At 44.2% G+C, this 18,509-nt stretch overlaps 1 protein-coding gene across 1 annotated transcript; it reads right to left on the bottom strand.

The window, feature by feature from the left end:
* Nucleotides 1-11,055: 11,055 nt before the first annotated feature.
* LOC139575576 (carbohydrate sulfotransferase 1-like) lies at nucleotides 11,056-16,371 on the bottom strand. The gene is made up of 2 exons (XM_071400660.1): nucleotides 15,984-16,371; nucleotides 11,056-13,032 (listed from the first exon to the last, which is right to left on the bottom strand). The coding sequence occupies exon 2, from the start codon at nucleotides 12,981-12,983 to the stop codon at nucleotides 11,706-11,708; it is 1,278 nt and encodes a 425-aa protein (XP_071256761.1). The 5' UTR covers nucleotides 12,984-13,032; nucleotides 15,984-16,371; the 3' UTR covers nucleotides 11,056-11,705.
* Nucleotides 16,372-18,509: the final 2,138 nt, after the last annotated feature.

Here is an 18,509-nt window from a genome sequence, read left to right as displayed (position 1 = left end):
AGGATGACAGATGTAATCTACAACTCCGTTAGGATGACAGATGTAATATGTAATCTACACCTCCGTTAGGATGACAGATGTAATCTACTTCTCCATTAGGATGACAGATGTAATCTAGACCTCCATTAGGATGATAGATGTAATCTACACCTCCATTAGGATGACAGATGTAATCTAGACCTCCGTTAGGATGATAGATGTAATCTACTCCTCCATTAGGATGACAGATGTAATCTACACCTCCATTAGGATGACAGATGTAATCTACACCTCCATTAGGATGATAGATGTAATCTACACCGCCATTTGGATGATAGATGTAATCTACACCTCCATTAGGATGACAGATGTAATCTACACCTCCATTAGGATGACAGATGTAATCTACACCTCCATTAGGATGACAGATGTAATCTACACCTCCATTAGGATGACAGATGTAATCTACACCTCCATTAGGATGACAGATGTAATCTACACCTCCATTAGGATGACAGATGTAATCTACACTTCCATTAGGATGACAGATGTAATCTACACCTCCATTAGGATGACAGATGTAATCTACTCCTCCATTAGGATGACAGATGTAATCTACACCTCCATTAGGATGACAGATGTAATCTACACCTCCATTAGGATGACAGATGTAATATGTAATCTACACCTCCGTTAGGATGACAGATGTAATCTACACCTCCACTAGGATGAAAGATGTAATCTACACCTCCATTAGGATGACAGATGTAATCTACACCTCCATTAGGATGACAGATGTAATATGTAATCTACACCTCCGTTAGGATGACAGATGTAATCTACACCTCCACTAGGATGAAAGATGTAATCTACACCTCCATTAGGATGACAGATGTAATATGTAATCTACACCTCCGTTAGGATGACAGATGTAATCTACTCCTCCATTAGGATGACAGATGTAATCTACACCTCCGTTAGGATGATAGATGTAATCTACACCTCCATTAGGATGACAGATGTAATCTACACCTCCATTAGGATGACAGATGTAATATGTAATCTACACCTCCGTTAGGATGACAGATGTAATCTACACCTCCACTAGGATGAAAGATGTAATCTACACCTCCATTAGGATGACAGATGTAATATGTAATCTACACCTCCGTTAGGATGACAGATGTAATCTACTCCTCCATTAGGATGACAGATGTAATCTACACCTCCGTTAGGATGATAGATGTAATCTACTCCTCCATTAGGATGACAGATGTAATCTACACCTCCATTAGGATGACAGATGTAATCTACACCTCCATTAGGATGACAGATGTAATCTACACCTCCATTAGGATGACAGATGTAATCTACAACTCCGTTAGGATGACAGATGTAATATGTAATCTACACCTCCGTTAGGATGACAGATGTAATCTACTTCTCCATTAGGATGACAGATGTAATCTAGACCTCCATTAGGATGATAGATGTAATCTACACCTCCATTAGGATGACAGATGTAATCTAGACCTCCGTTAGGATGATAGATGTAATCTACTCCTCCATTAGGATGACAGATGTAATCTACACCTCCATTAGGATGACAGATGTAATCTACACCTCCATTAGGATGATAGATGTAATCTACACCGCCATTTGGATGATAGATGTAATCTACACCTCCATTAGGATGACAGATGTAATCTACACCTCCATTAGGATGACAGATGTAATCTACACCTCCATTAGGATGACAGATGTAATCTACACCTCCATTAGGATGACAGATGTAATCTACACCTCCATTAGGATGACAGATGTAATCTACACCTCCATTAGGATGACAGATGTAATCTACACTTCCATTAGGATGACAGATGTAATCTACACCTCCATTAGGATGACAGATGTAATCTACACCTCCATTAGGATGACAGATGTAATCTACACCTCTACTGGATGACATATGTAATCTACACCTCCATTAGGATGACAGATGTAATCTACACCTCCATTAGGATGACAGATGTAATCTACTCCTCCATTAGGATGATAGATGTAATCTACTTCTCCATTAGGATGACAGATGTAATCTACACCTCCATTAGGATGACATATGTAATCTACACCTCCATTAGGAAGACAGATGTGATATGTAATCCACACCTCCGTTAGGATGACATATGTAATCTACACCTCCACTAGGATGAAAGATGTAATCTACACCTCCATTAGGATGACAGATGTAATATGTAATCTACACCTCCGTTAGGATGACAGATGTAATTTACTCCTCCATTAGGATGACAGATGTAATGTAAATCTCCATTTGGATGACAGATGTAATCTACACCTCCGTTAGGATGACAGATGTAATCTACTCCTCCATTAGGATGACAGATGTAATCTACACCTCCATTAGGATGATAGATGTAATCTACTCCTCCATTAGGATGACAGATGTAATCTACACCTCCATTAGGATGACAGATGTAATCTACACCTCCATTAGGATGACAGATGTAATCTACACCTCCATTAGGATGACAGATGTAATCTACACCTCCATTAGGATGACAGATGTAATATGTAATCTACACCTCCGTTAGGATGACAGATGTAATCTACACCTCCACTAGGATGAAAGATGTAATCTACACCTCCATTAGGATGACAGATGTAATCTACACCTCCATTAGGATGACAGATGTAATATGTAATCTACACCTCCGTTAGGATGACAGATGTAATCTACACCTCCACTAGGATGAAAGATGTAATCTACACCTCCATTAGGATGACAGATGTAATATGTAATCTACACCTCCGTTAGGATGACAGATGTAATCTACTCCTCCATTAGGATGACAGATGTAATCTACACCTCCGTTAGGATGATAGATGTAATCTACACCTCCATTAGGATGACAGATGTAATCTACACCTCCATTAGGATGACAGATGTAATATGTAATCTACACCTCCGTTAGGATGACAGATGTAATCTACACCTCCACTAGGATGAAAGATGTAATCTACACCTCCATTAGGATGACAGATGTAATATGTAATCTACACCTCCGTTAGGATGACAGATGTAATCTACTCCTCCATTAGGATGACAGATGTAATCTACACCTCCGTTAGGATGATAGATGTAATCTACTCCTCCATTAGGATGACAGATGTAATCTACACCTCCATTAGGATGACAGATGTAATCTACACCTCCATTAGGATGACAGATGTAATCTACACCTCCATTAGGATGACAGATGTAATCTACAACTCCGTTAGGATGACAGATGTAATATGTAATCTACACCTCCGTTAGGATGACAGATGTAATCTACTTCTCCATTAGGATGACAGATGTAATCTAGACCTCCATTAGGATGATAGATGTAATCTACACCTCCATTAGGATGACAGATGTAATCTAGACCTCCGTTAGGATGATAGATGTAATCTACTCCTCCATTAGGATGACAGATGTAATCTACACCTCCATTAGGATGACAGATGTAATCTACACCTCCATTAGGATGATAGATGTAATCTACACCGCCATTTGGATGATAGATGTAATCTACACCTCCATTAGGATGACAGATGTAATCTACACCTCCATTAGGATGACAGATGTAATCTACACCTCCATTAGGATGACAGATGTAATCTACACCTCCATTAGGATGACAGATGTAATCTACACCTCCATTAGGATGACAGATGTAATCTACACCTCCATTAGGATGACAGATGTAATCTACACTTCCATTAGGATGACAGATGTAATCTACACCTCCATTAGGATGACAGATGTAATCTACTCCTCCATTAGGATGACAGATGTAATCTACTCCTCCATTAGGATGACAGATGTAATCTACACCTCCATTTGGATGATAGATGTAATCTACTTCTCCATTAGGATGACAGATGTAATCTACACCTCCATTAGGATGACAGATGTAATCTACTTCTCCATTAGGATGACAGATGTAATCTACACCTCCATTAGGATGACAGATGTAATCTACACCTCCATTAGGATGACAGATGTAATCTACACCTCCATTAGGATGACAGATGTAATCTACACTTCCATTAGGATGACAGATGTAATCTACACCTCCATTAGGATGACAGATGTAATCTACACCTCCATTAGGATGATAGATGTAATCTACACCTCCATCACAATGATAGCAATCCTATATTTTGTTTAATAATTTTTCAATTTCTGTCACGCCCTGATTTGTTTCACCTGTGCTTGTCTCCACCCCCCTCCAGATGTCGCCCATCTTCCCCATTATCCCATTGGTATTTATACCGGTGTTTTAGTGCCAGTTTTTCTCATCCTCCTGGTTTTTGACTCTTGCCTGTCCTGACCCTGTACCTGCCCTCCTGACAACTCTGCCTATCCTGACCCTGTACCCGCCCGCCTAACCAATCTGTCTGTCCTGACCCTGTACCTGCCCTCCTGACCACTCTGCCTGTCCTGACCCTGTACCTGCCCACCTGACCACTCTGCCTGTCCTGACCCTGTAACCGCCCGCCTAACCAATCTGTCTTTCCTGACCCTGTACCCGCTCGCCTGACCACTCTGCCTGTCCTCACCCTGTACCTGCCCGCCTAACCAATCTGTCTGTCCTGACCCTGTACCCGCCCGCCTGACCACTCTGCCTGTCCTGACCCTGTACCCGCCTGCCTGACCACTCTGCCTGTCCTGACCCTGTACCTGCCCTCCTGACCACTCTGCCTGTCCTGACCCTGTACCCGCTCGCCTGACCACTCTGCCTGTCCTGACCCTGTACCTGCCCGCCTAACCAATCTGTCTGTCCTGACCCTGTACCCGCCCGCCTGACCACTCTGCCTGTCCTGACCCTGTACCTGCCTGCCTGACCACTCTGCCTGTCCTGACCCTGTACCCGCTCGCCTGACCACTCTGCCTGTCCTGACCCTGTACCCACCTGCCTGACCACTCTGCCTGTCCTGACCCTGTACCCACCCTCCTGACCACCCTGCCTGTCCTGACCCTGTACCTGCCCGCCTGACCACTCTGCCTGTCCTGACCCTGTACCCACCCTCCTGACCACTCTGCCTGTCCTGACCCTGTACCTGCCCGCCTGACCACTCTGCCTGTCCTGACCCTGTACCCGCCCGCCTGACCACTCTGCCTGTCCTGACCCTGTACCCACCCTCCTGACCAATCTGTCTGTCCTGACCCTGTACCCACCCTCCTAACCAATCTGTCTGTCCTGACCCTGTACCCGCCTGCCTGACCACTCTGCCTGTCCTGACCCTGTACCCGCCCGCCTGACCACTCTGCCTGTCCTGACCCTGTACCTGCCTGCCTGACCACTCTGCCTGTCCTGACCCTGTACCCACCCGCCTGACCACTCTGCCTGTCCTGACCCTGTACCTGCCCGCCTGACCACTCTGCCTGTCCTGACCCTGTACCCGCCTGCCTAACCACTCTGACTGTCTCTGACCCCGCCTGCCATCCTGGGCCTTATCGACCTCTGCCTGACCTGACCCTGAGCCTGCCTGCCCCTGTTACAATAAACATTGTTAGTTCACACTGTCTGCACTTGGGTCTTACCTTGATTCCTGATCATTTCAGTGTAATTATTTCTATATAACCTACACTTTCTCACTCTGAACTTCTAACGCGAGTGGGACAAGTGTGGCTTCGTGACAATGATCACAAAAGCAGCTGACAACCTCTGACACTGCCAACACATCAGCTATGCGGGCGCAGGCTCGATCTGATTGAATCTAGGCCTTAGACTTGTCCTTGGCGTGTGTGTTTTATACCGTGCTGTTCGGCACAGTGTTTTAATCAATATTTTATGGACCACAACCTTCCTAGGATTTATGAGTTGAAAAAGGTTATATTTGAAACTGCATTTTGATAGTAAAAACATTTTTTAAATTAAATTGTTTAAGGAACTTTATGGTAAACTAACTGAACTAGAAGTTATTATGAGAGGATATTATGTAATGTCTTAGGGATGTTCTTGGTTTACTGGGGTAAGTACTGGTACTGCAATAACAACACACACTGATACAACAGTTACAGTTCTTTGTGTTGTTGCTTAGACAATACTTTTTCCCAAGTTCCTTGTATTAGTAGGGTTACTACTCCTATAAAGCTACTCTCAATGCCAGTTTCCCCCCCATCAACACCACACCAACAATGTTGCAGGAGTCATAAAAATGGTTAAACAATCTTCTTAATTGTGAAAACCCCTGTGGCATGTTATTTTAAGTGGCAAAGCCTTTATTTGAATACAGATGTAGGATATTCATTTGATTACACTTTTGTTGCTGAGAATTTTCCTGCACAGCAAGAAATGCAAACTTGTAGTGTATTTGAGGTTTAAAAAGGCTTCTCAAGTTTGTAATTTACACTTTAGAATGTCAGACTTGATTTGCCCAGATGAAAAATGAATCAGCCCCTACTAAACCTTACTAAAAATGTCCATTCATTATAATCCATATAATAATTTACATTTCCTGTTGCTGCAGGAAATGGGGGTAGATGCACTTGATTCAGCAGTCCTAGCTCCGGGAAGGCAAAGTGTTACTATGTTGAACCATTTTATGAGTCTGAATGTAGAACTTCACCTGGCCATTCAGATAGCTCATTTGAAAATGTAAGATTTCAAAACTTTTAAAACCCCGACTAGAGAGAGAGAGACTCAACGAATACAGCAAAGAGCTGCTGTTTTTATGAGTGAGTTCATGTTTAAGATGTTATTCATCACTGTCAACACTTTGTTCAACACTTTTATAGCCATAAAATGGGCATTCTCCCTGCTTCCACTCATGCTACAACCAGCACTGAGCTGTAATGGAGTATAGAAAAGTGTTCCCAGAAGCTTTGAGTTGCTATTATTAGCGTCTTGTCTCTTTTTTAATATCAAGGAATATTTCACTTTCTCTGGTCGTAGGATTAACAACATGAACTGGTGCATGAGTTCTGCCATCAGCTGGAAGACTGAGTCCCCTTTTCTCAGCGGAGGGAGGGAGAGAGGAGGGACGGGGAGTCGGGTAACAGGCAACCTCACAGCTGCTCCCTCCTTCCCTCAGTCAGATGAAGGACATCAGTCTAGTAAATAAAAAGCGAATGATTATGCTCACTCAGCTGTGAATCACAAGTAATACAAGAAATTATCTATTACCAGTGTGATCATAGAGCTACATTTTTTTAAATATAATTTCAAAATGATCTGAGAAGAACAACATTGGCAGGACAATTCAAGCATATCCAATATGCAGTGATAATGTATTGGGCATATACCCTATACACTACTGCACAAACCTCATTGCTTCAGAACTGTTTATAATTGGTTAATGTTGCATAGGCTTATATTTAAATAAAGTCTGAGTGGTAGATCTCGGCTTGCATTTTGATTCAGAAAGTGATCTGGACTCAGAAAGTGATCTGGACTCAGAAAGTGATCTGGACTCAGATAGTGATCTGGACTCAGATAGTGATCTGGACTCAGATAGTGATCTGGACTCAGAAAGTGATCTGGACTCAGAAAGTGATCTGGACTCAGAAAGTGATCTGGACTCAGAAAGTGATCTTGACTCAGAAAGTGATCTGGACTCAGGAAGTGATCTGGACTTGGTTGAAAAGGTTGGTGATCATTGCTGTAGGACATTCACAGCGTGAGGACAGGTGAGGATATAGCAGACACTCAGGCGTCAGCGGGGCAGCAGAATCAATCATTCCGGCTACACACACACACACACACACACACACACACACACACACACACACACACACACACACACACACACACACACACACACACACACACACACACACACACGCGCGTACACACACGTGTACACACACGCACACACACACACACGCACACACACACACACACACACACACACACACACACACACACACACACACACACACACACACACACACACACACACACACACACACACACACACACACACACACACACACACACACACACACACACACACGTGTACACACACACACACGTGTACACACACACACACACACACACACACACACACACACACACACACACACACACACACACACACACACACACACACACACACACACACACACACACACACACACACACACACACACACACACACTACTGTCTGACTGGAAAGCTACATTGCTCTAACTGTGGGACAACTTCCCTTGCTGGACCATGGGATATAAAGACTCTATTGGAGTGGACAGGACACTAAATATAATGTTGGATTGAGGAACATTTCAATGATGTTTTCATGTGTAATTATGCCAAGCGTAGCCACGTGTGTGACGCATGGCTGCACAAAGCACGGCGTTGCAGCGGGAACTGTCAGTGCCTCGTCATCGGTTGTACGTGTCATCAGTCAACAGGTAAACTCGGCTGTTGAAGATGATGGTGAACGTTCCAAAACGCAGGACTAGCCTACAGAATGTCTCCTTCACTCCACCGTCATCCCCCAAACTCACCAGGCTTTTGCACCTGGTTGTACAATATTGAAAATCCTTCTAGAATAAAGGATGTACATCTGATATCCCTCCTTTGTAGAGACCTTCTCCGTAGTGCTCTCTCTTCCATCTGAGGACTGTACACAAGGCGTGTGAGTAAACTCATGTTTTTTACTTTTTGCTAGTACACAAGGGCACACGACCAAAGCCTCCCTTAGGAGCGGCGACGAGCATTCACCCCCAGGCGATGTACTGTACACAGTACACCGAGCAAAGCCCCATGGCAGCTGAGCTGATCACTTCACAGTCACAGCCAGTGCTCGTATACGGGGCCTTCAAGTGCCTCATATTGGATAGAATTAAGTGTGGATAGGAATGAAAGCCGTGAAGGGATTTGGTCTATTCTCTTTTAGTGGGTTTGTGAGCCATATGTTCTGCCCAGGGACACAATAAACATCACGATGGCTCAGTAGCTCACGCATGGCGCAGAACACATGGAGAGCAGGCCCTGAACTCTGGGCTAAGGTCAGGCGTATTAATACGCCTTTCCCAACAGCTTCTGCTCAAAGAAAATAGGGCAGGAATAATCCTAATCTGCTTCGACAGTAAAATAAAGATGTTTGTTTGATCATTTTCAGCATCTGATTTGGTTACAATAAGCTCACAGCTCTGAGGTGTTGCGTGAGATGCTGTGGAGAAAATATTGTTTACAATATCAAGACTGTGTAGGAGGATAACCATGTGTTGTTTTTTGCTTGACGGGCAGGTCAAGGGTCAGCTTGTTAATTTTGGTGCACACACACACAGACACTAGGAGACACTCGAAAAGCTTTCCCACCACTTCAAATAACTACGGAATATTTCCAGTAGAAATCAGTCAATAATTTAAGAAAATAGAAACCGTATGTACTTCGAGGAGAGAGAAACTATAGGAAGAGCGAGAATAAGCTGTATAGAGGAACACCAGAGTCTCCTGGGACTGCTGTGTGAGACAGTGGGAGGGAGATGGAGAGAGAAACTATAGGAAGAGAGAGAATATGCTGTATAGAGGAACAGTCTCCCGGGACTGCTGTGTGAGACAGTGGGAGGGAGATGGAGAGAGAAAGTGAAAGGCAGTAGAAGACTGATAAAGGGAAATAGAGAGAAATGGAGCTATACAGGAAGAGACCGAGAGAGAAATAGAACAGAGGGTGTGTGTGTGTGTGTGTGTGTGTGTGTGTGTGTGTGTGTGTGTGTGTGTGTGTGTGTGTGTGTGTGTGTGTGTGTGTGTGTGTGTGTGTGTGTGTGTGTGTGTGTGTGTGTGTGTGTGTGTGTGTGTGTGTGTGTGTGTGTGTGTGTGTGTGTGTGTGTGTGTGTGTGTGACAGAGTGGGAAAGTGATACAGAGAGTGAGACAGAGAGAGAGCGACAGAGAGTGGGAGAGTGAGACAGAGAGCGAGAGTGGGAGTAGGAGAGTGGGAGAGAGAGCGAGAGTGTTAGTAGGAGAGTGGGAGAGAGAGCGAGAGTGGGAGTAGGAGAGTGGGAGAGAGAGAGAGAGAGAGAGTGAGAGACAGAGATCGAGTGGGAAAGTGATACAGAGAGTGAGAGAGAGAGTGAGACAGAGAGCGGTAGCGGGAGTAGGAGAGTGGGAGCGAGAGAGAGAGAGTGAGACAGAGATCGAGTGGGAAAGTGATACAGAGTGAGACAGAGAGAGAGCAACAGAGAGTGGGAGAGTGAGACAGAGAGCGAGAGACAGAGAGTGGGAGAATGAGACAGAGAGCGAGAGTGGGAGAGCGTGCTTCCATCCCCGAACCAGAGTAGGATCACAGCCTTCTGTTCTGCATCTCAATGGAAGCCCAGCCACCAATACTGATGAGCCACAGAGTGTGTGATGTCCCATATACAGCGTTATCTGTTCTGGGTAAACGGATAGAAAACACAGTCCACACTGTCCCTAAACTTTGACCTGGACATTCACATCCTTCACTATTCAGTATAGCATTGTTTCTAAATACATTAAAGAGCCAAGGGAGTCAGATTTAGATTTGGTCATAAGTGATTTGCTTGCAGTTTTCTCTGAAAGGAATGGAAGACCATGCTTATTAAAAACATAAGATGAAAATATGTCTTCAATTCATAATAATTCTCTGTTTTGTTTTACCTTAACGTTCTACGTTTTAATCCCTCTCAACAGATGCTAACATTCCATTGAGGAAAATGCTTATACAAATCTGCCCCAGATACTGCGGCGGCCAGGGGTGTGATGTAACGCTAATGCCTTTACCTCTGACTGGGTTTAGGAATGTTTCGTAAGTGCTGTTTATTGGTCACCAATGGAAAAAACACCCCCCATGGACCCAATTGTGCCATTTCCTCTTGTTCCTGCTATGGATGCTGGGTTAGTATTCATGACTTTGTTAGGAACAGATGGTTAGAGACCCTGAACGCCTGATGCTGTGATGAAACATTCATACCACTTCCTGTGGGATTTAGCCCTTTACTCGGGGGGGTGTAGGTATCGTGGGATATTACCCTGCGTTGTGTGACACCCTTTCACCAGTATTCCCCGTTCCCCTTGACAGAAAGACGATCCTGGTAAAGGTTGAGTGCAACATTCACTATTTATTGCGCAGTTGGTCTTGTCCAGTCCAATGTTTTCGTCACAAGTCCTATAAAAGTCTGTTGTCCTCCTGCTACGCGGACTCAGTCACCCCTTAGATGGAATGGCAACATTCACTGTGTGTGTTGATGCAACAGCTGGCATACAGGAAATCTATGAGGACGGTGCTTTGCATTTAGTTTCGACGGCTGAAAGTAAAAGTCAATGGTCTTCATTATGAAATCCTTGGGAGTTGAATTTACATTTGTAAACTGGTGTGTTTTACTCTAGCTGTTTTCTTTAAATCAAACATTTTGTGCTGTTCCTAAATCAACAAATGAACTCCCACGTTCCTAAATCAACAAATGAACTCCCACGTTCCTAAATCAACAAATGAACTCCCACGTTCCTAAATCAACAAATGAACTCCCACGTTCCTAAATCAACAAATGAACTCCCACGTTCCTAAATCAACAAATGAACTCCCACGTTCCTAAATCAACAAATGAACTCCCACCCTCAGATAACTTTAAGAATTCTTAAGTTGTAGTGCAAATTTGAAATCAAAGACAAAAACACAAACATAACCCATGAAAATTATAAGGCAACATTTATAAATATATCAAAAAATAGTCATTCAGGAACTATCTTTGTTACGAAAAAGGTACAAAAGTTTTGTCCTGCACGAGTGAGAGCGACATGTTTTTCAGTTCCTCTGCTGACTTTACTGCCTTATAGCCCAGCTGATGTAGAACCTTCTGGCACGTGGCCTGCGTGTACTCCACCATGTCGTAGGACAGTTTCAAGCGCCAGCTCTCGGCGTTGGCCGCTGAGTCTCTCACCGTACCGTACTTGTGTTTAGCCGACAGCTCGGTGCTGCCCCTAGTGTTGGTCTGTATCCACTCCTCCACGCTCTTGTCCATCGACAGACCCAGGAAGTCATATATCTCCATGGTCTTCAGCAGAGGGTTCCTGGACAGATCCTCGTAACGCACCAGCATATACTTCCCTTTGAGCCAGTGGGGGTGGCTGAGCCCTGTGGACACAGAGCCGAGGAAGTCCTCACAAACCACCGTCAGCTGGCTGAGGTCCAGGTTGTAGGGCCTCCGCCCTGTGGCCCTCCAGATCCTCCACAGACGGTAGGTGTCCCGGAAAGTCTCGATCCGCGACGACAGGATCCCGCGAGGGTCACGCACCAACTGGATAACCTTGATGTTCAGCCGTGGATCCTCCACCAGCGCCCGCAGGTCCCCGATCTCCGGCACACGCACAACCTTGATCGCCACATGCCGCTTCTCACGGCAGGCATCGGCCGCCAGGGTCATGTTGAGGGCGGCGCACTTCTTGACGCATTCACCCTCCTCCACATTGGCATCGGTGGGTCCAAAGGCGTCACACACGGGCTGCGAGCATAGCGCCCGGCTGGCCCCTCTGCGGAACAGCTTGTCCGTGGTGTGGTTGGCCGGCGCCGGCTTAATGTAGCTCTCCAGGAAGTAGAGGTCACAGCCGTAGAGGCTCCGCAGGAGATCGCGACTGGCACCCAGCATCACCCTGCGGTCGGCTGCGTTGCGGCTGTGAGATAGCCGAGGGATCAGCGTGGTCTGGACATGGTAGAGGGGCTCGAATAGGTAGAAAATGTCAGCATGCTGGTTGAGCAGCTGGCCCACGAAGGAGGAGCCGCTGCGCGTTGTAGCCAGCACCATGATGTGGGTCTTACGGGAGACGTTGAAGCTGAAATAGGGGTAGTCGTCGCAGCCGGCCCGCCCCTCTATGGGGGACTCTGTCTCGGGACCTCCCAGGAGGCCACAGTTCTGGGGGCTTGGCACGGGGCAGAGCTGGAAGGGCTTGGAGGTGAGAGTCCGGATGGCGGTGTACTGGATGGCGATGGAGGCCAAGGCCAGCAGGATCACTGCCTTCCAGGAACATTGCATGGCTGGGCCACTTCATTTAGACGCCGCGGGTCAGAGCCAAGTCATATACCTGAGGTGGAAGGAAATAATGGTTACACTAGAGAACAATGGAGTAACCCTGCTATTGATGGATATCATTGTACTATAGCCTCTAATAAAGAACTGAACTGAAGAACAGCTGCTGTAAAGTGTATACAAGTTATGTAATGATGCATCAAGTGTGAACTTGAAGACCAGCCTGATTTATTTAGAGCCTCAGTATGATGTGTCAGTGCAGTGTATTATGTGTCAGTGCAGTGTTTTCTGTGTCAGTGCAGTGTATTATGTGTCAGTGCAGTGTATTATGTGTCAGTGCAGTGTATTATGTGTCGGTGCAGTGTGTTCTGTGTCAGTGCAGTGTGTTCTGTGTCAGTGCAGTGTATTATGTGTCAGTGCAGTGTATTATGTGTCAGTGCAGTGTATTATGTGTCAGTGCAGTGTATTATGTGTCGGTGCAGTGTGTTCTGTGTCAGTGCAGTGTGTTCTGTGTCAGTGCAGTGTATTCTGTGTCAGTGCAGTGTATTATGTGTCAGTGCAGTGTGTTATGTGTCTGTGCAGTGCGTTATGTGTCAGTGCAGTGTGTTATGTGTCAGTGCAGTGTGTTATGTGTCTGTGCAGTGCGTTATGTGTCAGTGCAGTGTGTTATGTGTCAGTGCAGTGTGTTCTGTGTCAGTGCAGTGTGTTATGTGTCAGTGCAGTGTGTTCTGTGTCAGTGCAGTGTGTTCTGTGTCAGTGCAGTGTGTTCTGTGTCAGTGCAGTGTGTTATGTGTCAGTTTCAGTGTGTTATGTGTCAGTGCAGTGTGTTATGTGTCAGTGCAGTGTGTTATGTGTCAGTGCAGTGTATTATGTGTCGGTGCAGTGTGTTCTGTGTCAGTGCAGTGTGTTCTGTGTCAGTGCAGTGTATTCTGTGTCAGTGTAGTGTGTTCTGTGTCAGTGCAGTGTTTTCTGTGTCAGTGCAGTGTATTATGTGTCAGTGCAGTGTGTTATGTGTCAGTGCAGTGCGTTATGTGTCAGTGCAGTGCGTTCAGTGTCAGTGCAGTGTGTTATGTGTCAGTGCAGTGTATTCTGTGTCAGTGCAGTGTTTTCTGTGTCAGTGCAGTGTATTATGTGTCAGTGCAGTGTGTTCTGTGTCAGTGCAGTGTGTTCTGTGTCAGTGCAGTGTGTTCTGTGTCAGTGCAGTGTATTATGTGTCAGTGCAGTGTATTCTGTGTCAGTGCAGTGTATTCTGTGTCAGTGCAGTGTGTTATGTGTCAGTGCAGTGCGTTATGTGTCAGTGCAGTGCGTTCTGTGTCAGTGCAGTGTGTTATGTGTCAGTGCAGTGTATTCTGTGTCAGTGCAGTGTTTTCTGTGTCAGTGCAGTGTATTATGTGTCAGTGCAGTGTATTATGTGTCAGTGCAGTGTGTTCTGTGTCAGTGCAGTGTGTTCTGTGTCAGTGCAGTGTATTATATGTCAGTGCAGTGTATTCTGTGTCAGTGCAGTGTTTTCTGTGTCAGTGCAGTGTATTATGTGTCAGTGCAGTGTATTATGTGTCAGTGCAGTGTGTTCTGTGTCAGTGCAGTGTGTTCTGTGTCAGTGCAGTGTGTTCTGTGTCAGTGCAGTGTATTATGTGTCAGTGCAGTGTATTCTGTGTCAGTGCAGTGTATTCTGTGGCTCTGCTTTCTATGTGACCTCCAGCGATGCGCCAGCTGGCTTTCCCTCTGTTGTGGCTTGTTGCTTCTACTGAATAAGCTGATATCAAAAGTCTCTTATGTCCACTGAATGCTCAATCACTAATGTACCGTTAGTTCACCCTCCACTAATCTCTGCCCTAAAGGCAGGGGTTGAGAGAGAGAGAGAGAGAAAGAGAGAGACAGAGAGACAGAGAGAGAGAGAGAGAATCAAGTAGCCAGAAATATAAATCCAAATGAACTGTTTCTCTGACCTGCTAGCTTTTGTAATTGAAATAATATGTCTGTGTAGAGGTGAGTGCAGAAAATAATTCACAAAGACAGGTAAACCATCCACAGTAGCACAACGTTTTACGGTTTGAATGAATGTCATACAAAGGGGGAATCAATTAAAAAAATGAATTAACATGACAATTCAAAAGGCTTTGTGTGGCAGTGTTACATTATGTAGGATAAATGCCTTTGTATTTCTGTACAAAAATGTGATCGTTCTGAATGGTAGTCAGTCACTACAATCAACATGCATCATTATCAGCTACTCTGAAAGAGCGCTCAGTTCCGCTCTGATTCCACCTCAACCGAATTTAAAAATCACATTGCTACGCTGAGAACTAAAACCCAAATGCTTTGCTGAAAAATATAGAGGTTTAAAATCCAACGACTTTATTCCAAAACTATAGGCCGAAATGAACTTTGAAATATCAAAATATCACATTGCTCCCTCTATCCCATATCACTACAGAACACCTAGAAATGTAGGACATTAGATGTAAGCTAAATAAGTCCAATGAATGGTAGGCCGAAGCATCTATTTGTTTGTTTATTTATTCTGTAGATAGAGGAATAACCTAGGCTATAGGTATCACTGACAGACTCAATTGGATTGCCGATTGAGCAGTGGCCCAATCTCATAAGAAATCAGAACACGATAAGAGAGCGTAGACTATTATAATTGTAACAACGCATTAAACACTGCTTTGCCACTATGTGGTTAGAATAATTGCGCCACCTGTAGAAAAGTGATGCTTTAAACAACATGCGACTGGCAAGTAATGTCTACCGACAGAGCTAACGGTGTGTGGCCGTCTGTGCGCGCGGGGACGCAGGGTAAGCTTTCTCTTATGCATATACGCTAAATATAAACAAGTCCAACTTTCCAAACATAATGGAAGGCATGGATTGAATATTTGTAAAACAATAATTTTATCCACATATTGGTACATGTTTTATATGAACCTACCCTGCTGCAATTAGATCGCATAATATAAGGGGAACACATCGAACACGTCGGTTTCCACAGGATAGCCTAGTTACCTTATTGACGGCTGTGTTTAAGTGCTGCCGTCAATGCAAAGAAAAGTAGCAGCCGTGCGACGTTTCCAATCACAGACAACGGCTCTGGTTTCTACTAAAGCAGTATCCCCGGTACGCTCCTCGGCTTTGTCCCGGCTTCTGCCATCGGGATAGCGGAGAAATAAGAGGAATATCCGTGCGCAATAGATCCATGATTATTCACAATTAAGAAACCATTTACAAAACCGAATAGTGTAGGGAAACACCCTACACGGAAAACAGAACTGATTCAAATGAAAGATGTGGCACACCAGGAGCTTCGTGCACTGCATCCGTCGCGCAGTCAGGTTTCTTTCAACTGATGTGTGGAGGCTGTGTGCGTGTGAGGTAGGCTACTCATGGACTGAATGTCTGGACCACCCCCAAACGCCCCTCACGCTCTGTCTCTCGCTCTCTTACTCACTCACTCACTCACTCACTCACTCACTCACTCACTCACTCATTCACTCACTCACTCACTCACTCACTCAAATTCAAACGCAGACATAGTCAGGTTTTTAACCCATCAGGAACACTTGTCAGAATGTAGGCAACGGCCACATTATCCCCATTATAGGCCCCACTGGGCCTGTTGTTTACTTGGATTAGGGTACGAGATTATTTCAGAAACTACAGGAGATATTTGCTTTTCAAATAGGATATTAAGACGTTAAGTATATAGTATGTATAAGCTGGAAGCAGAGCACTAAGCCTTCTGGTTCTAGTTTACTCCACTAGGGGAGGGGTGGTAGGGTTAGAAAGTAACATAAAGGAACATATATTTAAAACAAATATGTGAATATATATGTATTTATATGTGTATATATATGTATGTGTGTGTACATATGTATGTGTGTATGTCTATACTGTATATATATATACATATACAGTAGAGGACAAAAGTCTGGACACACCTACTCATTCCAGGGTTTTTCTTTATTTGGACTATTTTCTACATTGTAGAATAATAGTGAAGACATCAACACTATGAAATAACACGTATGGAATCATGTAGTAACCAAAAAAGTGTTCAACAAATCAAAAAACATTTTATATTTGAGATTCTTCAATTAGCCAATTCCACAAATCAACTTTTACCAAGGCACCTCTGTTATTGAAATGCATTCCAGTTGACGACCTAATGAAGCTGGTTGAGAGAAAGCCAAAAGCTGTCATCAAGGCAAAGGGTGGCTACTTAAAGAATCTCAAATCTAAAATAGTCTCAACGTCAACAGTGAAGGGGCGTCTCTGGGATGCTGGCCTTCTAGGCAGAGTTGCAAAGAAAAAGCCATATCTCAGACTGGCCAATAAAATAAAAGATTAAAATGGGCAAAAGAACACAGACACTGGACAGAGGAACTCTGCCTAGAAGGCCAGCATCCCGGAGTCGCCTCTTCACTGTTGACGTTGAGACTGGTGTTTTGCGGGTACTATTTAATGAAGCTGCCAGTTGAGGACTTGTGAGGTGTCTGTTTCTCAAATCAGAAACCCTAATGTACTTGTCCTCTTGCTTAGTTGTGCACTGGGGCCTCCAACTCGTCTTTTTATTCTGGTTAGAGCCAGTTTGCGCTGTTCTGAGAAGGGAGTAGTACACAGCCCTTTCCAGCTACAATAGTCATTTACAACATTAACAATGTCTACACTGTATTTATGATCAATTTGATGTTATTTTAATGGACAAAAAAAAAAAAATCTTTAAAAAACAAGGACATTTCTAAGTGACCCCAAACTTTTGAATGGTAGTATATATATATATATACAGTATATATATTGCAAAAAAATACTTGGGTGATCGGAAGTGATGCAGACAATTGCATTGATGGAAGCTACAATCTATCTGTATTTTTAAAGCTGATTTACCCCTTAAAAAAAAGTAAAATAATAGATATTAAGATGTTAACTGTCACGTTCCTGACCTATTTCTGTTAGTTTGTTGTATGTGTTAGTTGGTCAGGACGTGAGTTTGGGTGGGCATTCTATGTTGTCTGTTTCATTGTGGCTTTTGGATTTCGGGAGTGGATGTTATTATTGTGGACTGGGTTTGTTTATCGTGTCGTTGGACCGTTGTGTGTGACACCCAGTACGTCCGTGTTGGACATTGTGTTTGCAAGTTGAGTATTAAAAGACTCAACATATTGAAGCTCTGCTGTTCCTGCGTCTGACTTCGCACCTCCCGACACTCAGATCGTTACATTAACATCGTATTGTAATATTTAGTATTTAATTGTGTATGGTACTTCTGATGCATGGATTCCCTCAGTGACTTCCCATATTAGCATTTTGTTTAGGGTGCCATCTTGTTTCTGCAATCCAAAAACATGTTTGACTGTTTCTGTTTGTGACTGGCGCTCAATTAACATGCAATTGCTTCCTAAATATGGAGGCAAACGGTTTAGTAGAATCGTTGACTTACACCCACAATGTCCTCTGCAACTCTCACACATTACAGAGGGCTAAAATGCATCGGATAGGTTACATCTGCCCCAATAGCCTGGGTGTCAGTCTGTT

Source organism: Salvelinus alpinus, chromosome 5 (assembly GCF_045679555.1).
Source record: "Salvelinus alpinus chromosome 5, SLU_Salpinus.1, whole genome shotgun sequence".
NCBI lineage: Eukaryota > Metazoa > Chordata > Actinopteri > Salmoniformes > Salmonidae > Salvelinus > Salvelinus alpinus.
Note: the sequence above shows the minus strand (reverse complement) of the source record. Positions and strands in the feature narration are given on the sequence as shown.